Here is a 25,839-nt window from a genome sequence, read left to right as displayed (position 1 = left end):
GGTGCATGAAGAAGTAGCTGTAAATCACTAGTAGGACTGCTCACTGCACTCGTATGCATTCAACCAAAGATTTCAAGAAATAAAACACAAAATTATCTAACAAACCTATATAAAGGTATATTTCTGCTCAGCTTCACCTTCTTTACACCATGCTGTTCACAGATCAGACTGCATGTACAAGAATGTGACAGGTTCCCTTTAATTAAATAATATCTCAAATCATGTCCCAACTTTATACCTGGATACCGTTGCACGGGATCACCATTCAAGACAACTTCTGGCACATTGTTCATAATGTTCTTAACCAGCCTCTGAGACAAATAGCTGATTCTCTTGTGGTCATACTGTGGGAATACAGATATACTCAAATGACAACACTACCATAATAAAAAGCTAACAGAAACAAAGAATTAAAAAATATCGGTACCAAGCATGATCTGGATGTAGCGGACAATACCTTTTATTCTGTCATTCTTGTAAATTACACATTTTATTTTTCACTCTTGTTTCTTGTAGTTTTAAATAGGTTCTGTCATCAGACTGGACTGCCCAATATAAAGCGCAGCATAATATAGGGACAAGCCCACTCCTATTAGCCAAACAGCACAAGAATATTGAGCCTTGTAGCTAATAAGAGCAATGAAAGAACACATCAAACACAGAGTTTATAGTCTGGTGTATTCAGGAGTGGAACCCCGTCATCACAGTGATTGCCACGCTGCTATGTATATACGCTCAGCAGGCAGCCGGTAGTCACCGCTGGGGAGGCCACACCACAACCAAACTACGTGTCTGCTGTATTCTCTGATCACACCTATTACCAATCAGCACAAGATGTTGTGTGTCCTTTAGCTAGTAGGAGAGCAGACCTATCGCCATAGTATGTTGCCCTAACATAAAAGTCACAATCTAATGACAGATCCACTTTAATGACCAATCATATGCTGTAACTAGAAATATAAACACTGCACATAAATTACTACTGATCAGTTACCTCCAGCTCCTGTTCAGCTACTTCACATGCTGCACCAAACCCAACAGTGAGTGGAGCTGGTACTGTCCCAGATCTCAGACCTCTCTCCTGCCCTCCACCACTGATTAGGGGCTCCAATCTTACTCTAGGTCGCCGACGAACATAAATGGCCCCTATACCTGAAGCGTTAATATAAGAAATATATATCAATTCTTAATTATCTAGGTAAAAAGGTATCTTAACATGTCATGAGTTAAGGGGAATCTGTCAGCAGATTTTTCCTATGTAATCAGAGACCAGCATGATATAAATACAGAAACCCTGATTCCAGCAATGTGTGACGTACTGGGCTGCTTGTTGCAGTTTCAATAAAATCAGTGTTTTATCATCAAGAGATTATCACTGGAGGACTAGTTTTCACATGCCATGTAGTCCTCCTGCTGTGTAACTCCGCCCCCACTGCCTATGCACAGTGTATACAGAAAGCTGCCACTCAATGGTGGGGGCGGAGTTATACAGGGCTCAGTGTTTAGAGAACTGCTAGATCTGCAACAGAGAAAACAGTGATTTTATTAATATGACAACATGCAGACCAGTAAGTGATACATCGTTGGAATCAGGGTCTCTATGCTTTCAACAAGCTGCTATCGGATTACAGAGCAAAACCATGCTGATAGATTCAATTTCAGATGCCAAAAAAGTCAACTCCACGAAAAATAAAAAGTCACTTAAATTACAATGGCAGCATTTTACCCAAAATTAAGCTGGACATCGGATGTCTATAAAATAAATACATAAATTCTAATAGTATCTGTGGATTGCAACGTTTATGAGAGTTGCTAATTGGGGAACACCAGAAACAGATGGGTTCAATTATTATCTGACTAGTTTTACTTGTCGATGAGTTAAACCCAATGTGTCTGGCAAGTGATTATCGCTCCCCTTTAATTGCCATAAAATGTAATTGGAGTTTCAGTGGTGATGATCAACTAACACCTGTCAAAATTTATTATAAATTTGTGTGGACTTATACTTTAATAAAAGACAATTTTTAATTATCAAAGCCTCAATAACACCCCCCCACACACACCACACACACTATTACATGGAGTGGTGTTGTAACCGAAGTGGCAAAGTTAGAGTCCCTTGTCAGAAAGGATATCTATGCTAATAATTACACAGCACAAGAACTGCATACCTTTAGGACCATAAATCTTATGTGCACTTATGCTCATTAGGTCAATCTTCATTTGATTCACATTCAGTTGTACCTTGCCTACAGCTTGTGCAGCATCTGTGTGAAAGAAGACTTTTCTGGAGCTGCAAAGATAACCTAAAGACAAAAAAAAGTAGCCCAGGTTGAGATTTTAGGTTTTAAGTCAATTAATTTGATTAGGAAATACCACAATACTAACCCCACTAAAATGTAAATAGCGCCCAGCTATATACATGATGAGTTGATGATCGCTATTTATGTACAGGTGCATCTCACTAAATTCGAAAATCATCAAAAAGTTAATTTATTTCAGTTCTTCAATACAAAAAGTGAAACTCATATTATATAGAGTCATTACAAACAGAGTGATCTATTTCAAGTGTTCATTTCTGTTAATGTTGACTATTGTGGCTTACAGTCAATGAAAACACAAAAGTCATTATCTCAGTAAATTAAAATAATTAACAAAAAACACCTCCTAAGCGTTTAAAAAGGTCCCTTAGTCTGTTTCAGTAGGCTCCACAATCATAGGGAAGACTGCTGACTTGACAGATGTCCAGAAGGCAGTCATTGACACACTCCACAAGGTTCCAGAGTTCCAATTTTCATTTGGAAATCAAGATCCCAGAGTCTGGAGGAAGAGTGGAGAGGCCACAATCCAAGCTGCTTGAGGTCTAGTGTGAAGTTTCCACAATCAGTGATGGTTTGGGGAGCCATGTCATCTGCTGCTGTAGGTCCACTGTGTTTTATCAAGACCAAAGTCAGCGCAGCCGTCTACCAGGAAATTTTAGAGCACTTCATGCTTCCCTCTGCCAACAAGCTTTTTGGAGCTGGAAATGTCAATCTCCAGCAGGACTAGGCACCTGTCCACACTGCCAAAAGTACCAATACCTGGTTTACAAACAACAGTATCACTGTGCTTGATTGGCCAGCAAACTCGCCTGAACTTAACCCCATAGAGAATCTATGGGGTATTGTCAAGAGGAAGATGAGAGACACCAGACCCAACAATGTAGAAGAGCTGAAGGCTGCTATCAAAGCAACCTGGGCTTCCATAACACCTCAGCAGTGCCACAGGCTGATCACCTCCATGCCACGCCGCATTGATGCAGTAATTGATGCAAAAGGAGCCCCGACCAAGTACTGAGTGCATTTACTGAACATACATTTCAGTAGGCCAACATTTTGGAATTTAAAAACATTTTTCAAGCTGTTATAAAGTATTCTAATTTACTGAGATAATGACTTTTGTATTTTCATTGGCTGTAAGCCATAATCATCAACATTAACAGAAATAAACACTTGAAATAGGTCACTGTTTGTAATGACTCTATATAATATATGAGTTTCACTTTTTGTATTGAAGAACTGAAATAAATAAATTTTTTGATATTCTAATTTATTGAGATGCACCTGTACATATGTTCTAAGTACAGTACAATGCTAATTGAAAGGGAAAAAAAAGAGAAAATTTACTACCCACAAAAAGTTAGGGATATTTGGCTTTCGGGCGAAATTTATGGAAAAAAAGTAAAAGGCTCACACTACAGTGAGAATTTATGTTGAAAGTAGGGCATTTAAGTGGAAGAATGCAGTGGTGATTTCCTCATCTCAAACTATTTATTGAAACAAAAAGCCAACAACAGTGGTGGGTATACCAAGAAAAATGTCAATATCTCAATAACTTGTCAAGTGGCCTTGAGCATCAATTACAGCTTGACAACGACATCTCAGGCTGTTCACAAATTGAGTTATTGCCTGCTGAGGCATGGCATCCCAATCTTCTTGAAGGGAGGCCCTCAGGTCATTGAGGTTCTGGGTTACAGAGTTACGAGGCTCTACACAGTGACTCAGCTGATCCTATAGGTTTTCTATGAGATTCCGGTTTGGAGAAAGTGCAGGCCACTCCATTTGAGGTACCTCAGTCTCCAGCAGCCGTTCCCTAATGATGCGACCTCAATGAGCTGGAGCATGGTTGTCCATGAAGATGAAATTAGGCCTGTGTTGTTCATGCAGAGGCACAATGACTGGATTAATGTGGTTATTCAAGTGGTGGCTTGTCACTGTACCATTCACAAAACTGTAGGGTAGTTCGGCATTGACTACACACCTGCCCACACTATCACCACCACCGTGACCACCAATGGCTCTTCTGGTGACAACAGCGGCTCATGCTTAGCGTTCTCTTTGAAGTCTCCAACATCAGTGGCGGCCATCATTTCTGCTCAGCGTGAATCAACTTTCATCACTGAACAGCACTGAAGCCCACTGGTCCCTTGTCCTACTTAGATGCTCCCTGGTCCATGCCAGACGATAACGCCTGTGCCTAGTGGTGTGGTCAGGTACACCTTGCAGGTCGTCTAGCAGGCAGACCACACTTATGTAAACTGTTTCGAATGGTCTGATGTGACACTTGGGTGCCTCTCACCTCCCTTAAATGTGCCTTTCGTCCGAAAGCCAAATATCCTTAACTTTTTGTGGATAGTGTATACATACATACAGTCATGGCCGAAAATGTAGGCATCCTTGAAATTGTTCCAGAAAATGAAGTATTCTTCCCAGAAAATTATTGCAAATACACATGTTTTGCTATACATGCATTTCTTCTGTGTGTATTGGAACAACACAAAATAATAGAGAAAAAATGGCAAATTGGACATTATTTCACACAAAATCCCCAAAAATGGGAGGGACAAAATTGTTGGCACCGTTCCAAAATTGTGGGTAAACAACTTTGTTTCAAGCATGTGATGCTCGTTCAAACTCACTTGTGGCAAGTAACAGGTGTCGGTAATATGAAAATCACACCTGAAACCAGATAAAAATGGGAGAAGTTGACTCAATCGTTGCATTGTGCATCAGTGTGTGTAAGACTAAGCATGGAGAACAGGAAGAGGAGAAGAGAACTATCTGAGGAAAAATATCAACAATCTCAAGGTTACAAGTCCATCTCCAAAGATCTTGATGTTCCTTTGTCCACGTTGAGCAACATAAATCAAGACGTTTACGAGCCATGACACTCTAGCTAATCCCCCTGGACATGGATGGCAGAGGAAAATTGATAAAGTTGAATTGCAAGATAGTCCAGATGGTGGATAAGCAGCCCCAATCAAGTTCCAAAGAAATCCAAGCTGTCCTGCAGGCTCAGGGTACATCATTATCAGAGTAAACTATCCATCAATATTTTAATGAAATTAAATGCTATGGCAGGAGACCCAGGAGGACCCAACTGCTAACAAAGACATAAAAAAGCTAGACTGCCGTTTGCCAAAATGTACGCGAGTAAGCCAAAATCCTTCTGGAAAGAGTCTTGTGGACAGATGAGACCAAGAGCTTTTAGGTAAAACACATCATTCTACTGTTTACTTAAGACGGAATAAGGTCTACAAAGAAAAGAACACAGTACTTACAGTCAAATATGGTGGAGGTTCAAAGATTTTTTGGGGTTGATTTGCAGCCTCTGGCACTGGGTGCCTTAACTGTGTGCAAGGCATCATGAAATTTGATTACCAAACGATTTTGGGTTGCAACATAGAGCCTGGTCAGAAAGATGGGTTTGCTTCCTAGGTCATGGGTCTTCCAGCAGGACAATGACCCAAAAATGGATGTAAACAAAGCGCTGGAGAGTTCTGAAGTGACCAGCAATGAGTCTGGATCTAAATCCCATTGAACACCTGTGGAGTGTTCTTAAAATTGCTGTTGGGAGATGGCACCCTTTAAATATGAGAGACCTGGAGTAGTTTGCAAAAAAAGAGTGGTCCGAAATTTCAATTGAGAGGTGTAAGAAGCTTTGTTGATGGCTATAGGAAGTGAGTGCAGTTATTTATTCCACAGGGTGTGCAACCAAATATTAAGTTAAGGATGCCAACAATTATGTCTGGTTCATTTTTGGGGTTCGGTGTTAAACTATGTACAATTTGCCTTTTTTTCTCAGTTTTTTTTGTGTTGTTCCAATACACACAAAAGGAAACACATGTGTATAACAAAATACAGTGGTGGCCAAAAGTATTCGCACCCCTGCAATTCTGTCAGATAATAATCAGTTTCTTCCTGAAAATGATTGCAATCACAAATTCTTTGGTATTATTATCTTCATTTAATTTGTCTTCAATGAAAAATCACAAAAAGAATTGTCCTAAAGCCAAATTGGATATAATTCCATACCAAACCTAAAAAAGGGGGTGGACAAAAGTATTGGCACTGTTTGAAAAATCATGTGATGCTTCTCTAATTCGTGTAATTAACAGCACCTGTAACTTACCTGTGGCACCTAACAGGTGTTGGCAATAACTAAATCACACTTGCAGCCAGTTAACATGGATTAAAGTTGACTCAACCTCTGTCCTGTGTCCTTGTGTGTACCACATTGAGCATTGAGAAAAGAAAGAAGACCAAAGAACTGTCTGAGGACTTGAGAAACCAAATTGTCAGGAAGCATGAGCAATCTCAAGGCTACAAGTCCATCTCCAAAGACCTGAATGTTCCTGTGTCTTCCGTGCGCAGTGTCATCAAGAAGTTTAAAGCCCATGGCACTGTGGCTAACCTCCCTAGATGTGGACGGAAAAGAAAAATTGACGAGAGATTTCAACGCAAGATTGTGCGGATGGTGTATAAAGAACCTCGACTAACATCCAAACAAGTTCAAGCTGCCCTGCAGTCCGAGGGTACAACAGTGTCAACCCGTACTATCCGTCGGCGTATGAATGAAAAGGGACTGTATGGTAGGATACCCAGGAAGACCCCACTTCTTACCCCGAGACATAAAAAAGCCAGGCTGGATTTTGCCAAAACTTACCTGAGAAAGCCTAAAACGTTTTGGAAGAATGTTCTCTGGTCAGATGAGACAAAAGTAGAGCTTTTTGGGAAAAAGCATCAACATAGAGTGTACAGGAAAAAAAAAGAGGCATTCAAAGAAAAGAACACGGTCCCTACAGTCAAACATGGCGGAGGTTCCATGATGTTTTGGGGTCGCTTTGCTGCCTCTGGCACTGGACGGCTTGACCGTGAGCATGGCATTATGAAGTCTGAAGACTACCAACAAATTTTGCAGCATAATGTAGGGCCCAGTGTGAGAAAGCTGGGTCTCCCTCAGAGGTCATGGGTCTTCCAGCAGGACAATGACCAAAAACACACTTCCAAAAGCACTATAAAATGGTTTTAGAGAAAGCACTGGAGACTTCTAAGGTGGCCAGCAATGAGTCCAGACCTGAATCCCATAGAACACCTGTGGAGAGATCTCAAAATGGCAGTTTGGAGAAGGCACCCTTCAAATATCAGGGACCTGGAGCAGTTTGCCAAAGAAGAATGGTCTACAATTACAGCAGAGCATTGTAAGAAACTCATTGATGGTTACCGGAAGCGGTTGTTCGCAGTTGATTTGGCTAAAGGTTGTGCAACCAAGTATTAGGCTGAGGGTGCCAATACTTTTGTCTGGACCATTTTTGGAGTTTTGTGTGAAATGATCAAGGATTTGATTTTTGCTTCATTCTCTTTTGTGTTTTTTCCTTGCAAGCAAATTAAATGAAGATAATAAGACCAAAGAATTTGTGATTGCAATCATTTTCAGGAAGAAACTGAGTATTATCTGACAGAATTGCAGGGGTGCCAATACTTTTGGCCACCACTGTATGGTAATTACAGTAATTTTCTGGGAGAAATACTTCATTTTCTAGAACAATTTCAAGGGTGCCAAAACTTTTGGACTTGAATATATACATATATACATTGCTCAAAAAAATAAAAGGGAACACTTAAACAACAGAATATAACTCCAAGTAAATCAAACTTCTGTGAAATCAAACTGTCCACTTAGGAAGCAACACTGATTGACAATCAATTTCATATGCTGTTGTGCAAATGGAATAGACAATAGATGGAAATTATTGGCAATTATCAAGACGCACTCAGTAAAGGAGTGGTTCTGCAGGTGGGGACCACAGACCACATCTCAGTACCAATGCCTTCTGGATGATGTTTTGGTTACTTTTGAATGTTGGTTGTGCTTTCACACTCGTGGTAGCATGAGACGGACTCCACAACCCACAGACGTTGCTCAGGTAGTGCAGCTCATCCAGGATGGCACATCAATGCGAGCTGTGGCAAGAAGGTTTGCTGTCTGTCAGTGTAGTGTCCAGAAGCTGGAGGCGCTACCAGGAGACAGGCCAGTACACCAGGAGACGTGGAGGGGGCCATAGGAGGGCAACAAACCAGCAGCAGGATCGCTACCTCCGCCTTTGTGCAAGGAGGAACAGGAGGAGCACTGCCAGAGCCCTGCAAAATGACCTCCAGCAGGTCACAAATGTGCATGTGTCTGCACAAACGGTTAGAAACCGACTCCATGAGGGTGGTATGAGGGCCAGACGTCCACAGATGGGGGTTGTGCTCACAGCCCAACACCGTGCAGGACGCTTGGCATTTGCCACAGAACACCAGGATTGGCAAAGTCGCCACTGGCGCCCTGTGCTCTTCACAGATGAAAGCAGGTTCACACTGAGCACATGTGACAGACGTGACAGAGTCTGGAGACGCCGTGGAGAGCGATCTGCTGCCTGCAACATCCTTCAGCATGACCGGTTTGGCAGTGGGTCAGTAATTGTGTGGGGTGGCATTTCTTTGGAGGGCCGCACAGCCCTCCATGTGCTCGCCAGAGGTAGCCTGACTGCCATTAGGTACCGAGATGAGATCCTCAGACCCCTTGTGAGACCATATGCTGGTGCGGTTGGCCCTGGGTTCCTCCTAATGCAGGACAATGCCAGACCTCATGTGGCTGAAGAGTGTCAGCAGTTCCTGCAAGATGAAGGCTTTGAAGCTATGGACTGGCCCGCCCGTTCCCCAGACCTGAATCCGATTGAGCACATCTGGGACATCATGTCTTGCTCCATCCACCAACGTCACGTTGCACCACAGACTGTCCAGGCGTTGGCGGATGCTTTAGTCCGGGTCTGGGAGGAAATCCCACAGGACACCATCCGCAACCTCATCAGGAGCATGCCCAGGCGTTGTAGGGAGGTCATACGGGCACGTGGAGGCCACACACAATACTGAGCCTCATTTTGACTTGTTTTAAGGACATTACATCAAAGTTGGATCAGCCTGTAGTGTGTTTTTCCACTTTAATTTTGGGGGTGACGCCAAATCCAGGCCTCCATTGGTTAATAAATTTGATTTCCATTGATGATTTTTATCTGATTTTGTTGTCAGCACATTCAACTTTGTACAGAACAAAGTATTCAATGAGAATATTTCATTCATTCAGATCTAGGATGTGTTATTTGAGTGTTCCCTTTATTTTTTTGAGCAGTGTATATTGTGACAAAGTCACTAGCAAAGTACTGGAGGGGAGATATGTAGCACGGAGATTGTTAGCTCCAGTAATAAAAAGTATAGGAAAAATGTTCCAGCACACAAAGTGATGAGAGGGGTTAATCAGCCATGTTTAGTGCTAGGGTGATTAAACACCTGTAGAGAGGGAGGAGTTTAGAGTAAATGTCAATAAACCAGTCTTTCCAGAGCACAGTCATCAACTCATGTGATCAAAACTGTAATATACTGTATATAGTGTTCTCTCTTTGTTCAAAAGTGATGTATTGAAAAATATACGTCAGAATGTGATCTGATGCTGTATGACAACACAAACTCGGATGAAATACGTGAGCCACATTTGTAGGCACCAGGAAAAAGAACAAAGATATTCATCCATTCAAGTCACTCCACTACCTTTTCAAGTCCTGAACGTACTGCCTTCCCTAACGATACGAAAAGACATCTTGGGCATTGTGATGCCGGGGTTTTCCCTCGCTCATCTTGCCTACACACTGCGGCAAGCAGGGACAAAACAGAAAGGGACTGAGCACTGTGTGTGGCCTGGATCAGCTTGGTTAACTAATGACTGCGACATAAGGAGTTAACAGAGGGAGGAGACTCTCTCTGTGGCTATCAGCAACTTGCAATTCGACCACTGGAGCCAATGCTCTACCATGGCATCTGGATGCCTGAGTATAACCACGAGACAGTCTTAATATTGCCTGTCATTTTTGTAATATTAGACAATAATACTTTGGAATTTCAATGTACTCCAAAGCATTGTGTAAGCATTCAAAGAATCACAGATTGTTGTTTCATAGGAACTACAAATACATTGCTTAAAACAAATTGTATATAAAGTGAAAAAAAAAAACACGTAAAAACAATAAAAAAAAATACGAAAAAAAAAAACAAATTTGATATATACCCCACAGCTGTGTAGATAAAATAAATATACAAGCCCTCACAAAGCCATATGGATACAGAATACAATACAAACTCATCTCTCTCACCCACAAATCTCTCCACAGTTCTGCACTGCCCTATATCTCTTTCCTCATTTCTATCGCCCCTCCTGTGCACTCCATTGTGCAACTGATCTAAGACTAACATCCTCCTTAATCCGATCCTCATAATAATAATAATAATAATGTTTATTTTTACACCTCTGTCTCCAAGACTTCTCTCGTGCTGCGCCAGTTTTCTGGAATGCACTAGCCCTAATTATCTGACTAATATCTAGCCCCCATGTTTTTAGACAAGCCTATCACCTCAACTCACTAACCTAATTCTCCCCTGTTCCCTCCTAAATGTTAATCTTAATCTGCTCCTGCCTATTCATCTGTCTCCACATCCTCCATGCACCAAATAGCACATGGTAACGGCACTTAGACAGATCCTGGCTGATGACCATGTTCTACCTATTATGTCCCTCCATTTCCATATAGATTGTAAGCTTGCGAGCAGGGCCCTCACGCCTCCTGTAACTGTTGAAATGTGATTCATTGTATTGTTTTTATTGTATGTACATGTCCCTACTTATTTGTAAAGAATAATACTAGAGATAATGATTTATTACATCTTTTATTTATATCATCACATTGCCCTCTCATAAGTTTTAGCATTACCTTTAAATCGTCTAGCTTGGGCCAGACGTTTTGGGAAGCCTTCCACAAGCTTCTCACAAGAAGCTGCTGGAATTTTGGCCTATTCCTCCTGACAGAACTGGTGTGACTGAGTCAGATTTGTAGACTTCCTTGCCAGCATACAATTTTACCATTTCTGTCCATAAATATTCTAGGGAATTGAGGTCAAAGCTTTGTGATGACCACCCCGATTTTATTATCCTTAAAGAATCTGTCACCAAGTTTTAGCTGCCCCATCTGAAATCAGCATAAAGTAAGAATAGAGATCAGGATTCAATCACTGGGTCACTTTCTGTGCATATTGTTGTAGCACTAATAAAACACTGCAGCTCCTTTACCCCTTCGTAATGATGAGGTCCTGCTATGTAATCCTTCATATTTATGAGCTCCCACAATCACCCATTGATTGTCAGCTTTCTGTCTATGCACATTGTAGGTAGAAAGCTGTCAAATCAGTGGTGTAGGCAGAGTTACTCACAGCTCATCAAGAGGATTAGCACATCTGCAGCAGATAAAGCAAGGATTTTATGAAGGCTAAAGCAAGAAACCAAGTAAGGCTGTGTGCCCACTATGCGTTTTTTAAGCATTTCCGCAGCAGCAATTATGCTGCAGAAACGCTTAAACGCATGGTAGAAGGTCTGCCTTGTTCCCCAATGATAATCCGCATGTGGTGTGCACATGCTGCGGAAATTTCCGCTGCGGATTATCATTGCGGAAAAATCCGCAGCACTACCAATTATTTTGCGTAAATGCGGCGTTTTCGGCGCCATTGACTTGCATTGGAACGCATGGAATCCGCATCACTGCATCTGTACATACGGATTACATGCGTTTCAATGTGCGGATGGTACCCGGGTCTGGAGAAGAGGAGACTCTCCTCCGGACCCAGGTACCATAGTACTTGTAAAAAAAAAGAATAAAATAAAAAATAAATATTATACTTACCTTCTGATGGCCCCCGGTGTCCTTGTCTCGGCTTGCCGGCAGCTCGTGGTAGACTAGAAGGATCTGCGGTGACATCATTTAGTCATGCGACGGGTCACGTGACCGCTGACGTCGGCAGGTCCTTTAGTCTACCGCGAGCTGCCGGCGAGCCGAGACAAGGGCACCGGGGACCATCAGAAGGTAAGTATAATATTTATTTTTTACCATTCTTTCGGTCACACTATATAAATCCATGCCGGTTGCATGGATTTATATAGTGTGACCAAGTGGTCAAGCACTTTCCAAGTGATGCTAAAATCGCTTTGAAAGCACTTGACAACCCGCATGCAGAAAACACTTCACTTACGCTTGTCCCTGGCAGGAAAAACACATGTAAAATCCGCATGTACAATCCGCATGCGTTTTTTCTGCCAGGGAGATGCAGAAACGCTCAGGAAAAATCTGGAACATTTCTGCATCATGGGCACATAGCCCAAGTGCGTTCCCTTGAAGCCATTCTGCCACAATTCGGAAGTAAATTTGGTGTCATTGTCCATTATGAAGACCCATGTGCACCTAAGCTTTAAAAGGGAATTTGTCAAGTACTGCTGTATAGGTCAGTGTGCCACAATTCCCAGATTTGTTGCACCATTGTTGAGAAATCTTTGTTCTATATTTATACAAATTCAGCTGCAAGTGCACTGGTGGGTGTATCAGTGCACTTGCAGTACATGTCTCCTCTGCTGTTCTTTCTGCCTGGTGCAGCTCTGCTGGTTGACTGACAGCGGAGACAGATGTGTGATGTGAATTTGCTACATCAGACAGACACATCTCTGCTACATCCAGCTTTGCACACTACGTGTATAGTACACATGTAACAGCACTTCTCTATACAAGTCATTCGATGGCTGGACAGTAGCATCTTGCTCTGTAAATGCTGTCTGTCCCAGCTTTCAGGGTTATATTTGTATAGGCTCTCCCATTTGATATTTTACTTCACTTTTTTAGCTATACTATCGTATTGGTGGAGCCTACAATCTATTAATAAAATGAACCACTTTTTGGCTGTTCTGCTTTGTGTTGAGTCTCCTTCATACTATTTCTCTCCTGTGGAGTATGACACCTCTTTTTCGTATGACCCACTTTTATAGATTGATAAACTAATAGAGTATATATTTGTCATTTTGACATTTTTGAGTGACTGGCCATCATTTGTGACTTGGTGTTCAGTGGTGTCATAAACAAATTAAATAATAGTTTGGTGACATGGAATCTGCGGAGGGAATAATTTGGAGTATGACTTTATCCTAAGTGCATGTAAACTGATGTCTTCAGCGTGAAATTTGGTATCACTACAACTTTTTCAACTCATGGAAAAAAGTTAATGTTATTTTTACCACACAACCCATGGTGTAAAAAAAATATATGAAAAAATAATAGGGAAATTGCTTTTTCCTTTTATCACTCACCCGCCTAAAAGTTAATGAAAGTTATTCAATAAGTTATATGTACCTGAAATAGTCACTAAAAAAAAGTACAAAACGACCCTCAAAAATGAATACCCTATTACATTGATGGTTGACCATACAATACAAGCAATGGTTAGCATCCACCTTTCATGTCTCCCCTATTTCCTCATAGATTGTAAGCTTGCGAGCAGGGCCCTCTCTCTTCCTGGTATCTGTTAATTTAGGTAACTATTGCTCTTCTGCAATGTCTTTTATTGTCTGTTACAATTCCTCTCTAAAATGTAAAGTGCTGCGGAATATGTTGGCACTATAGAAATAAAAATTAATTATTATTATTATTAAATCAAACCCTCATGCAGTTATATTGATGGAAAAATAAAAAAAGTTATAGCTCTTGAATAGAGAAGACAAAAAAAAACAAACACTTAGTCCTGAATGTCATTTCAACAATCACGAAAATGTGGTTGTATGACATCTCATCTACATAGGTTCACATTATAGACAAACATTCATATGTAATAAACAGCATGCGGCCTGAAGAACAAACCTGAGCTAATATTAACTAGCTCTTGGTGTCACAATGAATAAAGCGTTCATTGTTGCCATTTATTTGATCATAATTACAGAATGTTGACATTTACCTATGTCAGCTATAGGTTGCTTCACTCCAATTTCATTGTTCACAGCCATGACAGACACCAGGCTTGTATCTGGCCGAATGGCTTCTTCTAGAACCTTAAGAAAATGATTATGTTTACTCCTAAGTGAGAATCCAATTTGTAATTATAATGCATAAAATGCAGGAAAAAAGTAAATCAAAGATCACCTTTAAATCCAAGAGCCCATTCTTCTCGACAGGAAGGTAAGTTACTTGGAATCCTTCTGCTTCTAACGAGCGGCACGAATCCAGGACACACTTATGTTCAGTCTGAGTGGTGATGATATGTCTTTTGCGAGACTTGTAGAATCTGGCAACACCCTTCAAATCACGGCCAAAAAATGCACAGTTTAAAAAAAATAAGTGCACCTTAATGGGACTGTCAGCACAGAATGACTGTTGAAATCAAGTACAGCCACTCGGTGCTTCACGACGGGGCCAAACATTCCATCTATCTCCACCCTTTTCTGGTCCTATGAAGCCAGAGCTGTCAATTAAAGAAGAGGGGGGGGGGGGGGGGGGGGGGGAGACTGAGGGAAACCAAGCAGGTGTGAAGGTGTATTGAAATGATAGGCCTCACCATGGAGCACAAAGTACACTGCTCAAAAAAATAAAGGGAACACTTAAACAACACAATGTAACTCCAAGTCAATAACACTTCTGTGGAATCAACCTGTCCAGTTATGAAGGAACACTGAATGTGAATCAATTTCTCCTGCTGTTGTGCAAATGGAACAGACAACTGGTAGAAATGATAGGCAATTAGCAAGACAACCACTATAAAGGAGCGGTTCTGCAGGTGGTGACCACAGACCATTTCTCTGTTCTCATCCCTTTTGGCTGTTGTTCTGGTCCCTTTTTCATTTTGCCATTGCTCTCACCCCTAGAGGTACAGTTGCATGAGGCTGTGTCTACAGTACAACCCACAGAAGTTGCTCAGGTAGTGCAGTTCATCCAGGATGGCACATCAGTGCAAGCTGTGGCAAGAAGGGTAGCTGTGTCTGTCAGCACAGTGTCCAGAGCATGGAGCAGATACCAGGAGATGTGGAGGGAGCCATAGGAGGGCAACAACCCAGCAGCAGGACCGTTATCTCCTCCTTTGTGCAAGGAGGAACAGGAGGAGCACTGCCAGAGCCTTGCAAAATGACCTCCAGCAGGTCACAAATGTGCATGTGTCTGCACAAACGGTTAGAAACCGACTCCATGAGGGTGGTATGAGGGCCCGACGTCCAAAGATGGGGGTTGTGCTCACAGCCCAACACCATGCAGGACGCTTGGCATTTGCCACAGAACACCAGGATTGGCAAAATCGCCACTAGCGCACTTTGCTCTTCACAGATGAAAGCAGGTTCACACTCAGCACATGTGACAGATGTTACAGAGTCTGGAGACGCCGTGGAGAGTGATCTGCTGCCTGCAACATCCTTCAGCATGACTGGTTTGGCAGTGGGTCAGTAATAGTGTGGCGTGGCATTTCTTTGGAGAGCCGCACAGCCCTCCATATGCTCACCAAAGGTAGCCTGACTGCCATTAGGTACAGAGATGAGATCCTCAGACCCCTTGTGAGACCATATGCTGGTGCGGTTGGCCCTGGGCTCCTCCTAATGCAGGACAATGCCAGACCTCATGTGGCTGGAGTGTGTCAGCAGTTCCTGCAATATGAAGGCATTGAAGCTATGGACTGGCCCGCCCGTTCCCCAGACCTGAATCCGACCGAGCACATCTGGAACATATGTCTCGCTCCATCCACCAACGTCACGTTGCATCACAGACTGTCCAGGAGTTGGCGGATGCTTTAGTTCAGGTCTGGGAGGAGATCCCACAGGAGACCATCCGCAACCTCATCAGGAGCATGCCCAGACATTGTAGGGAGGTCATACAGGCACGTGGAGGCCACACACAATACTGAGCCTCATTTTGACTTGTTTTAAGGACATTACATCAAAGTTGCATCAGCCTGTAGTGTGTTTTTCCACTTTAATTTTGGGGGTGACTCCAAATCCAGCCCTCCATTGGTTAATAAATTTGATTTCCATTGATGATTTTTATCTGATTTTGTCAGCACATTCAACTTTGTACAGAACAAAGTATTCAATGAGAATATTTCATTCAATCAGATCTAGGATGTGTTATTTGAGTGTTCCCTTTATTTTTATTTTTTTGAGCAGTGTACTTGGTTTGAACAGTCATTCTGTCCTGACAGAGTCCCTTTAAAAGGAAGCTGTCAGTAAGATCAACACTCCTATGCTATATGGGCATGCAGGTGATAGGAAGCTGATCAAAATGATACCTTGATATCTGCGATGCAATGTCTTATTCCAGAGAAATCCGAGTTTTTTTAAAAATATAAATGAGATGTTAAGATCAATGGGCCAGACATAGATCTCCGTGAGAATCTGCCTCCAGAGCTTATTTTAAAAGAAACAGGGTATTGTCAGTGTGAGACATGTAATGACTGACAGTTATCATACTCAGCAGAACCAATCTGTGTCTCATTACAAATACATATACAGCTGCAGTTGTCAGCTCATAGTGCCGTCAGCTCTGCTGCAGAACAGTGCCCGATTCAACTAACACCTCTTCAGCTTCTATCTCACAGGCAGACAGTGCGGGAGGAAAACATAACTTTGACTCATTACAAACACATCTGTAGTTGCTGTTAGCTCTGCTGTACTGTCTCTTGAACCACACTAGCTGTGTGACAGGAAAGCTAAAGTGTTAGTTGTAGTCAGGCACTGTGTACTGTGTTATAATGACACACAGCTTTGCAGTGAGATCAGGAGAGTGGATTGTCAGTCATTACATGTCTCACAATGATAACACCTCCTTTCATTTAAAATAATCTCTGGAGGCAGATTCCCAGGAAGATCTATGTCGGGCTAATAGATCTTAACAGTTCATTTACATATTAAGAAAAATGTGGATTTCTCTGGAATAAAACATTGGATCACAGATATCAAGGTATCATTTTATTCAGCTTCCTAACACCTGCATGCCCATATAGACGGCTTAGGAGGGTTGATCATACTGACAGATTCCCTTTAAAGGGACTCTGTCAGCACAGAATGACTGTTCAAACCAAGTACAGGCACTCGGTGCATCATGATGGGGCCAATAATTTAATCCTACTGACAGATTCCCTTTAAATCATAAAAAATACAACCAGACATTTTATTTTTATACCAAATCTAATCTAGTTTTAAAAGATAAATGTAAGTGCAATATCTATTTCCAATCAAAAAAGCCTCCCCCCTTCCCTTGTGACTACACACATAAAACTAATCGCGTATTGCTCATCTTACATCTCAAAAAGAAGAATTACCTTGAGAGCCAGATTGTTAGATTCAGTTGCACCACTTGTGAAAATGATCTCTCTGGGGTCTGCTCCGATCAAGGAAGCCACTTGCTGCACAAGAAACAATATATTTCATTTCACATACTTATAAAATGTGATATAGGAAAGAACTAAATAACCACAAAATAAAATGTGGCAGATTTACTAATTTTATCTAATATTTAGACAGCATAAATATGGCCAGGCAGTCTGCAAATGTGCCAAATTTATCACTGTGGTTCACACCATATGTTAAATTTGGTATATTTTGCAAGAAAGTTTTGTCTTAACTTCTACCTAATGGCTGGCTTACTTTACTTGCACCACGTTTCTTTGGCAATTTTAACGCACATTATTACTTTTTAACCGTTTAATCATTCAGATATTATTAGTTTCTACACTTTAATTTTTTTCCTCCTCGATTTCCAAGAGCCTTAACTTTTTTTTTTTATTTTCCGCCAACGTAGCCATATGAGAGCTTGTTTATTTTTTGTTTGACAAGTTGCCGTTTTTGAAGCATATTATTCATTTCAATTCCAAGTGGGGTGAAATAGTGAAAAAAATTGCAATTCCGCCATTGTTTTTTGTATTTAGTTTTTACAGCATTTATTGTGCAGTAAAATTGATCTGGCAATATAGTTCTGAAGGTTAGTACGACTGGTGGCACCAACCTTATAAGATTTTTCTTAATATATAATTGTGCTGCGATTTTCTGATCCCCATAACTTTTTTTTTTCATTTTTCCATCTATGGAGCTGTATGAAGGCTTGGTTTTTGCACAATGAGATTAACATTTTGATAGCTTTTTATTGTATTATCTTTTTAGGAAAATGGCAGTTAGAGCATATTGATTATTTTTTTTATTTTCCGTGTTTAACATACAGTTTAAAAAAAAATTATATTTTGATAGATCGGACTTTTTCCAGACATGACAATACCAAATTTTTAATTTCTTTATTTTTGAGTATAGAAAAAAGGGATGATTTAAACTTTTATATATTTAAAAAAAAAAAATTTTTTTTTTTACCTTTTACTTTATTTTTTAGTCTTCTCAGGGGTCTTGAGGCTATGGCCATTTGATGGAGTACACTATATACCGCAATGATACCGTATAGCCGTATATAGTGTAATTGCAGATCTCCTACAGAGAGCTGAACCCCTGCGGTGCAAGGCAACTTTATTCCCGTTGTAATGGAGCAGCAGTAGACCATGTGTGACCTCTACTCCAATCATTCCCTAAGGGGCTGCCAGTTTTTACGGCAGCCCCATATAGAATGGAGTGGTGGTCGGGCATTTGATCTGCCGCTCCATTTTGTAATAGGGATAAAAGTGCCCCGTTGGAAGTAAAATTCAGCAATCTGCCGTTTGGCGAGGGTCCCAGCGGTTGGACTCCCACCGACCAATAAGTTAAACACTTATCCTCAGGATAAGTGATAAGCTTGTTTGTTGCAGTTTTCTTAAACTTGGAGGGATACATCCAGATTAATTTCTGGTGTATTTAGTTTGGACGTTGGTTTTATGTCCTTTTTTTCCTCCCGTGTGCAAGCATAATTCCATGCAATGTCTCGAACTCTGTGTTGCGGCCATCCTCGAAAAGTGCAGCTTACATTCAATTCAATAGTAGCTGAGATGCAAGTACCTGAAAAAGGCCACTACACAGTATAAAGAGCCATGTCCGGCTGCCGCTGCAAACAACTGGTTATGTGGGTGCTAGACCCCACCAATCTGACAATGAGCACCTATCTTAAAGATACTTCTTCATCAATATCGAAATAGAAGGAAATCATCTGTTTTCCCGCAGGCATGACTCACAAAACCTAAACCGATTACTTATACCAGCTGTAGCAAATACCTCTCTTGCTTTTTCCACCGCCTTCTCGCTCTCCCAACCATACGCATGAGTTCTTGAGTGAGGGTTTCCATAATAATTCACCAAATAAGGCAACATACGGTCTAGTACTCTGGGATCCTTTAGGAGAAAGTGGCATATAAAATGGTCATAAGACTAACGCATCCTTCTGCTAAAACCATGGTAGGGTATACAGAATATAATAACAGCCACTAATATTAGATGATGCAATAAACAACAGATTATATTAACATAAGGTCTGGAAATTGGAAAATCTGATTTTACTAATGTGACTACCACCTCCGACAGCTCTTTCCTAAACTTGCTCCACAGTTTACAAGATCTGAATATTTGGGCAAATTGCCTGTCATGATGGCTTGTTGTGCTGACCTTGCAGCTAGCAGACAGCTTTGATCACAATTTATGGATGAAATGTAACAGGGAGACCTCTGGGACAAGCACAAACTGCAGAGGGCCATGTGCAAGAACAGAATATGGGCCTCTTACTATCCAATACCCCATTATAGAGCACCCACCTCTGTATCTCCAGAAATTCCCTAATAATTGTGAGCCATGAAACTCATTATCTCAGTCCCTTACAAGCAATCTAAATGACAGATGGAAGCTACTTTGCAGGTGGCCGTCGCCCCCTAACCAACTGGGCCCCTATACAAGGCAACACACGGTATATTAGACCTGTCCTGGCTGATAACAGAAATGTTAGAAACTATAGCAATCAACAGACTAGGTTTTGTTTGATCTGCTTATTAATTAATAATATTCTATATTTTATTATAATAAATAAGTACGGAAACATATTGAACACAACCTGTAGGACAATGGTTTCTAATTCAGTAACAAGATCATCAAAGAAAAAAATATATAATTTTAAATATTACAGCCATGAGTAGAAAGAGCCAGTGGTGAGCATGACAAAATGTCTTCATCCCCTTTAAATGCTCTAGTGCTAAGATTATAGCTCACTATATATTTAACAAACCTAGGACAATATTCATCTATTGATTGTAGGCAGGGCGTGATGCAACTTACCAATGGACTTGTGGCTTGTACATCCATATACAGTGGTCTGTGCTCTGGCTTCTCGGAGAGCTTTTCTTTTTGCCAATCTGTAAGGAAATACAAGTTATTCACATAATAGAATAAATGCCATCATTTACAAATTATGCTACATGAGTTACGTGACTACCGACAACGCTGTCGGTGTCATTTTATAAAATGAGAGCAGTCGGCATTTAGTGTTCCCTACCCAATTGTATAAATGGATATTCCACTACTTTTATACTGATCAACCATTACATAGGAAAGGTCATCAATATAAAATTGGTGGTGGTCTGAGACCCATGCAGTGAAGCTGTAATCCCTTCCAGGAGCAAATAGTGTACGGAGCAGAATACAGCATTTAGTGGCCACTGCTGGTACTGCAGAATAGCTCCTATTCTTTTTCACTAAAAGCTGATCCGCAGTACCCTGCAGCGGCAACTAAACACCATATGGCGTTGTGCTGTTCTGTTCCCATACACTGTATACATCTGGCTGCCGACAGAGGTAATAGCAGCTGATGGATGGGGATGTCGGGTATCCACCTTTCATTAATCTTATTCTGATGGCCTGTCCTAAGAATTTGTCATCAATATCAAAGTAGTGGACATCCTCTTTAACAAAAAAAAAAATTCACAACTGTACAACAAAGTTTTGTGCAACTGCCGGATGTGAAACCTCTCCGGTAAACTTTCTAGATGTTCTCCTAAGGAACACAAAACCTCACTTTTACTTTCCTAAATATTCAGGTTTATTAACCTTTTGGATTGACCGACAGCCCTATACAGGGCTGAGGAGTCGGTAAGCCAAACCTCCGACTCCTCAATTTCCACGACTCCGACTCCCTCATACACGGCTCATGTTTAAGTGATAAATTTACTGTAGAACAGATTCATCTCCGCTAAAAGTCTAGACCCTTAGATCAGGAATAGAACAGACATTTATAGGACATTTCATAACTTTCCCAAATTCTTATGAAAAAATATTCCCCACAAACTGCATTGAACTACTGTACCCAATTTATTATATATTTTAGGAGTCGGAGTTGGTCCATTTTATACCGACTCCACCAAAATGGGCTCCAACGCCATGACTCCGACTCCACAGCCCTGGCTCTGTAGTTGTTCAATAATAAAATGAATCATCAACAATCAAATTACCTAGTAATCATGCACACAGTGTGATTATCACATGCTAATCATTAATGTGGAGTTCTGCCATGAACCAAGGAAATTTCTTAACTGACTGAGTCCACTTTTGATTTGGTGAAATCCTACATTTTACTGCAGTTATATAATGGACTGTCAGACTTGCTGGATGCTAAATGTCAGGAAGTTCACTACTAAATATTATCTCGGTGTAGTGTACACAGCAGTTCACAACATGCACACTCTTATTAGATCAGTGTCACATGTTGTGCCATCTTTCACAATAAACCTCATTTTCTATTGTCATGTCAAGATATATGTCCTGCCAATAACTTACGATTTCATAACCTGTATCATCTAAAACTGCAACCAAGTTTAATAAATGCTCTGCCTTCTACATCTCTCAGCATTATGCCAGCTTAGTACATAATATGCCTTGTTTTATAGTGTTATTCCCACCTTCGTAAATGGCTATTGTTGGATAGTGCTTGTAAAAACAAGACGTTATGCAATTGACTGCGAATTAAAATTTTCTGCTGTTCTTGAAAAATTAACACTTTTGTTTATAACTTGCTGCCTTGGAAACCGACCACCTCTGCATAGATTGTAAGCTTGCTAGCAAGGCCCTCACGCCTCTTGGTATCTGTTGAATTATGGGTTTACTCTGTTATGTCTTTATCTGTACAAGTCCACCCTGAAATGTAAAGTGCTGCAGAATATGTTGGTGCTATAGAACTAAAAATTATTATTATTATTATATGATGTGTGCAGGCCTTATAATCTGTTTTCTATTGAGCAAATAAACATTGTTTTGAAGCTGGCCAGGATCGCTGCAGCATGCGGTTATCCCCAAATCCCAACCAGCATCAGTGTAGTGCTTACAATCTAGGCAGCAGTGGTCGGTCTCCTAGGCAACAAGCTATAAAGAAAACAAAAAAACTTAATATCTTAATAGTTAGATTCCAAAACTGCTTATTTTCACCAGCACTCTGACAGTAACCATCTATGAAGATGGAAATAACCATTTAAAGGCTTGTCCACTACCTGAAAAAAAAACTCTTTTTAAAGCGCACCTGTCAGCAGGATTGTGCTCAGTAAACCACATACACTGTCAGGTGGGTGACATTACACTGATTAATATGATACCTTGGTTGATGAAATCCATCCTGTGGTTCTTGTGTAATCTTTACTTTCAGTTTGGAGATAATGATATGCCCGTGATCCGGGGCGGCCTGTAGGGTGGGCTCTATCTGGTGCTCCGCTTACATATTCATCTGTATGCTCTTATGACAGTTTACTGTGCCTTCACTGACCTGCCTATCCCCGCACTACTAGATGCATTATGTAAAATAGGAGGCAGGTCAGTGAAGGCATAGTGAGCTGTCATAAGAGCATACAGATGAATATGTAAGCAGAGCACCAGATAGAGCGCCCACCACAGGCAGCCCTGGAGCACGGGCATATCATTATCTCCAAACTGAAAGTAAAGATTACATAATAACCACAGGAGGAATTTCATCAACCGAGGTATCATATTAATCAGTGTAATGTCACCCGCCTGAGAGTGTATGTAGTTTGCTGAGCACAATCCTGCTGACAGGTGCGCTTTAAAATAAGTAGTGTACCTTGGAAAACAAAAATAACATATCCTCGCTTCGTGTCTGGTGCCATTCCAGTATTGTTGGCGCCGGGACTTGTGTGACATTGTTATGCCACATGAGCCTTGCAGCCAATCAGCAGCCGCTATTAGGTGGTTGCTGTGCCCAACCTTCTCTCACATGAACCTTGGACAAGGTGTTGAAGTGAGAGCGTTGAAGCCCAATAGCATTGTATTGAGAGAGGCCATGCCTTCTAGTTGGACACGCCCACTGTCCGTCCACATCACTAGACAGGGCGGGCCTCGCTCCATACAAGTGAATGGAGAGAGGCAGCGCTGAATGGTCGTGGGTATGTATAACTCATACACAGCCTCCAGTCCCGGGTCTCATACTGGCAAATCCCCACAGCACAAAGTGCCTGTGCTGGGGGGATTCCTAAGTCTGCAGTTACACAGAGTGGCTGCAGCCTTATCACTTTTGACAGGACAACCCTTTAATTAATCATACTAGTTTAGCACATTACAAGCAAAGGCGGACAAGGCAATAAACAGCTCCATCTAAAGTCTGAGAAAGCTCTGTAGCAAAGCTGGCCAAATCTGTCTGTCTGGTCTGCTGACCGAGGCAGCCGAAGGGCTGAAAATAGTGCCATCCGCCACCCACTGCCTGAGTCCCAATATCACCACTATCTGCATCCTCAGGATGAAGATAGCAGTGAATGCATTGGTTGAGGGCGGAGCTGCTGGCTCCTTCCTCCACCAATCAGTGTGTGCGACTGAGATGGCAGACGCGATGACGTCACTACTTTACTTCTGCTGTACGGAGAGCCAGTGCTCCTGACACCGGAGCAGAGTGCCAGGGTAACGGGAGCAAGGCGAGTGTGTGTGTTTTTTTTACTTTTGTATATGTGTATAGGATGTGTGCCTGTATATAAGGGGGCTATGTGAGGGCCCATACTGTACATAGGGGGCCAGGGCTGTGGAGTTGGTAAGCCAAACCACCGACTGACTCTACAGCCCTGCCTCACTGCTGAGCGTGTACATAAGGTGCAGCACAGATTCATCTCAACTAAAAGCCGAGATTCTTAGATCAGGAACAGAACAGACATTTATAGAACATTTCATAACCTTCCCAAATTCTTATGAAAACATTTACAGCACATACTGCATTGTAGTACTGTACACAATTTATTATATATTTTAGGAGTCGGTCCATTTTATACCAACTCCAATTCAGACTGACTCCACCAAAATTGACACCGACTCCGACTCCACAGCCCTACAGGGGCCTATGTGAGGGCCCATACTGTATATGAGGGGCTCATACTATATTTAGGGTGGCTATGTGAGGGCTAATACTGTATATAGGGGAGTGTCAGCATAAGTGACACAAAGTTTGTTTTCAGGAAATCAGTGTAAATAAACAACACTTAGTGGTTATATAACTTGATTAACCCCTTCCCAACAACCACTGTAACAGCTCAATTTGAGTCTGGTGACAGCAGCGTTACACTGGCAGAGATTGTTGATAACTCTGAATCTTTACGCTCAAATTTATCAGAATTCTGTCATAAAACTGTTTCAGATGTCACAATATTTTTGCACAACTCGTAGCTGCAGCCAGCTCTACCAACTTTCTCTAAAGTAGGCAGCACTTAGCGGGAGCGGCATGGTTGTGTACGGTGCACGTATCCAGCAAACTCTTCTTGATGAATCAATGCCTTGGTAGTAAGGCTATGTGCCCACGATGCAGAAATGCTCAGGATTTTTTCCTGAGCGTTTCTGCATCTCCCGGGCAGAAAAAACGCGTGTAGATTGTACATGCGTTTTTCCTGCCAGGGACATGCGGATGTGAAGTGTTCTTCACATGCATTTCTGCATGCGGGTTGACAAGCGCTTTCCAAGCGATTTTAGCATCACTTGGAAAGTGCTTGACAACTTGGTCACACTATATAAATCCATGGAACTGGCATGGATTTATATAGTGTGACCGAAAGAATGGTAAAAAATAAAAAAATAAATCTATACTTACCTTCTGGTGGCCCCCGCAGTCTTGCTTTGCTCCATTCTCCCTTGCCGGCAGCTCGCGGTGCACTACTCTGAAGGACCTGCCGTCACATGACTACCGTGAGTTGCCAGCAAGCGAAGACCAGGAGACCGGGGGCCATCAGAAGGTAAATATAACATTTATTTTTTATTTTATTCTTTTTTTTTTTACAGGTTCCATGGTACCTGGGTCCGGAGGAGAGTCTCCTGTCCTCCACACCCGGGTACCATCCGCACATTGAAACGCTTGGAATCCGCATCTACAGATCCAGTGATGCGGATTCCATGCGCTCCAATGCAAGTCAATGGCGGTGAAAACGCCACGCTTCCGCAAAATAATTGGTAGTGCTGCGTATTTTCCCGCAATGATAACCCACAGCGGAAATTTCCACAGCATGTGCACAGCACATGCGGATTATCATTGGGGAACATGGCAGACCTTCTACCAAGCGTTTTTTAAGCGTTTTTGCCGCTGCGGAAACGCTTAAAAAACGCATCGTGGGCACACAGCCTTAGACAGAACGGAAGTCCTTAGGAGTACTGAATGTCGTGTACCAGCAAACAAGTGATTGCACGTTTCAGCCACTAAACATTATAAAAAAAATACATTAAAGAAGCATT

General features: G+C 41.6%; 1 protein-coding gene across 1 annotated transcript in view; it reads right to left on the bottom strand.

Moving 5' to 3' along the window:
- Nucleotides 1-25,839, bottom strand: part of NFS1 (NFS1 cysteine desulfurase) — a 38,782-nt gene that overhangs the window by 10,705 nt on the left and 2,238 nt on the right. The window contains exons 2-9 of the mRNA XM_073683710.1: nucleotides 20,422-20,498; nucleotides 19,375-19,491; nucleotides 17,511-17,594; nucleotides 14,357-14,509; nucleotides 14,172-14,265; nucleotides 2,172-2,306; nucleotides 995-1,152; nucleotides 239-344 (exon numbers count right to left, since the gene is read on the bottom strand). Of these exons, the coding sequence (XP_073539811.1) occupies nucleotides 239-344; nucleotides 995-1,152; nucleotides 2,172-2,306; nucleotides 14,172-14,265; nucleotides 14,357-14,509; nucleotides 17,511-17,594; nucleotides 19,375-19,491; nucleotides 20,422-20,498 (924 nt within the window). The remainder of the gene's footprint in view (nucleotides 1-238; nucleotides 345-994; nucleotides 1,153-2,171; nucleotides 2,307-14,171; nucleotides 14,266-14,356; nucleotides 14,510-17,510; nucleotides 17,595-19,374; nucleotides 19,492-20,421; nucleotides 20,499-25,839) is intronic.

This window comes from Phyllobates terribilis, unplaced genomic scaffold (assembly GCF_046119375.1).
Source record: "Phyllobates terribilis strain yellow unplaced genomic scaffold, ASM4611937v1 Scaffold_5__5_contigs__length_657084704, whole genome shotgun sequence".
NCBI classification, from domain to species: Eukaryota; Metazoa; Chordata; class Amphibia; order Anura; family Dendrobatidae; genus Phyllobates; species Phyllobates terribilis.
The sequence above is the reverse complement of the archived record's forward strand: the minus strand, read 5'-3'. Positions and strand labels throughout refer to the sequence as shown.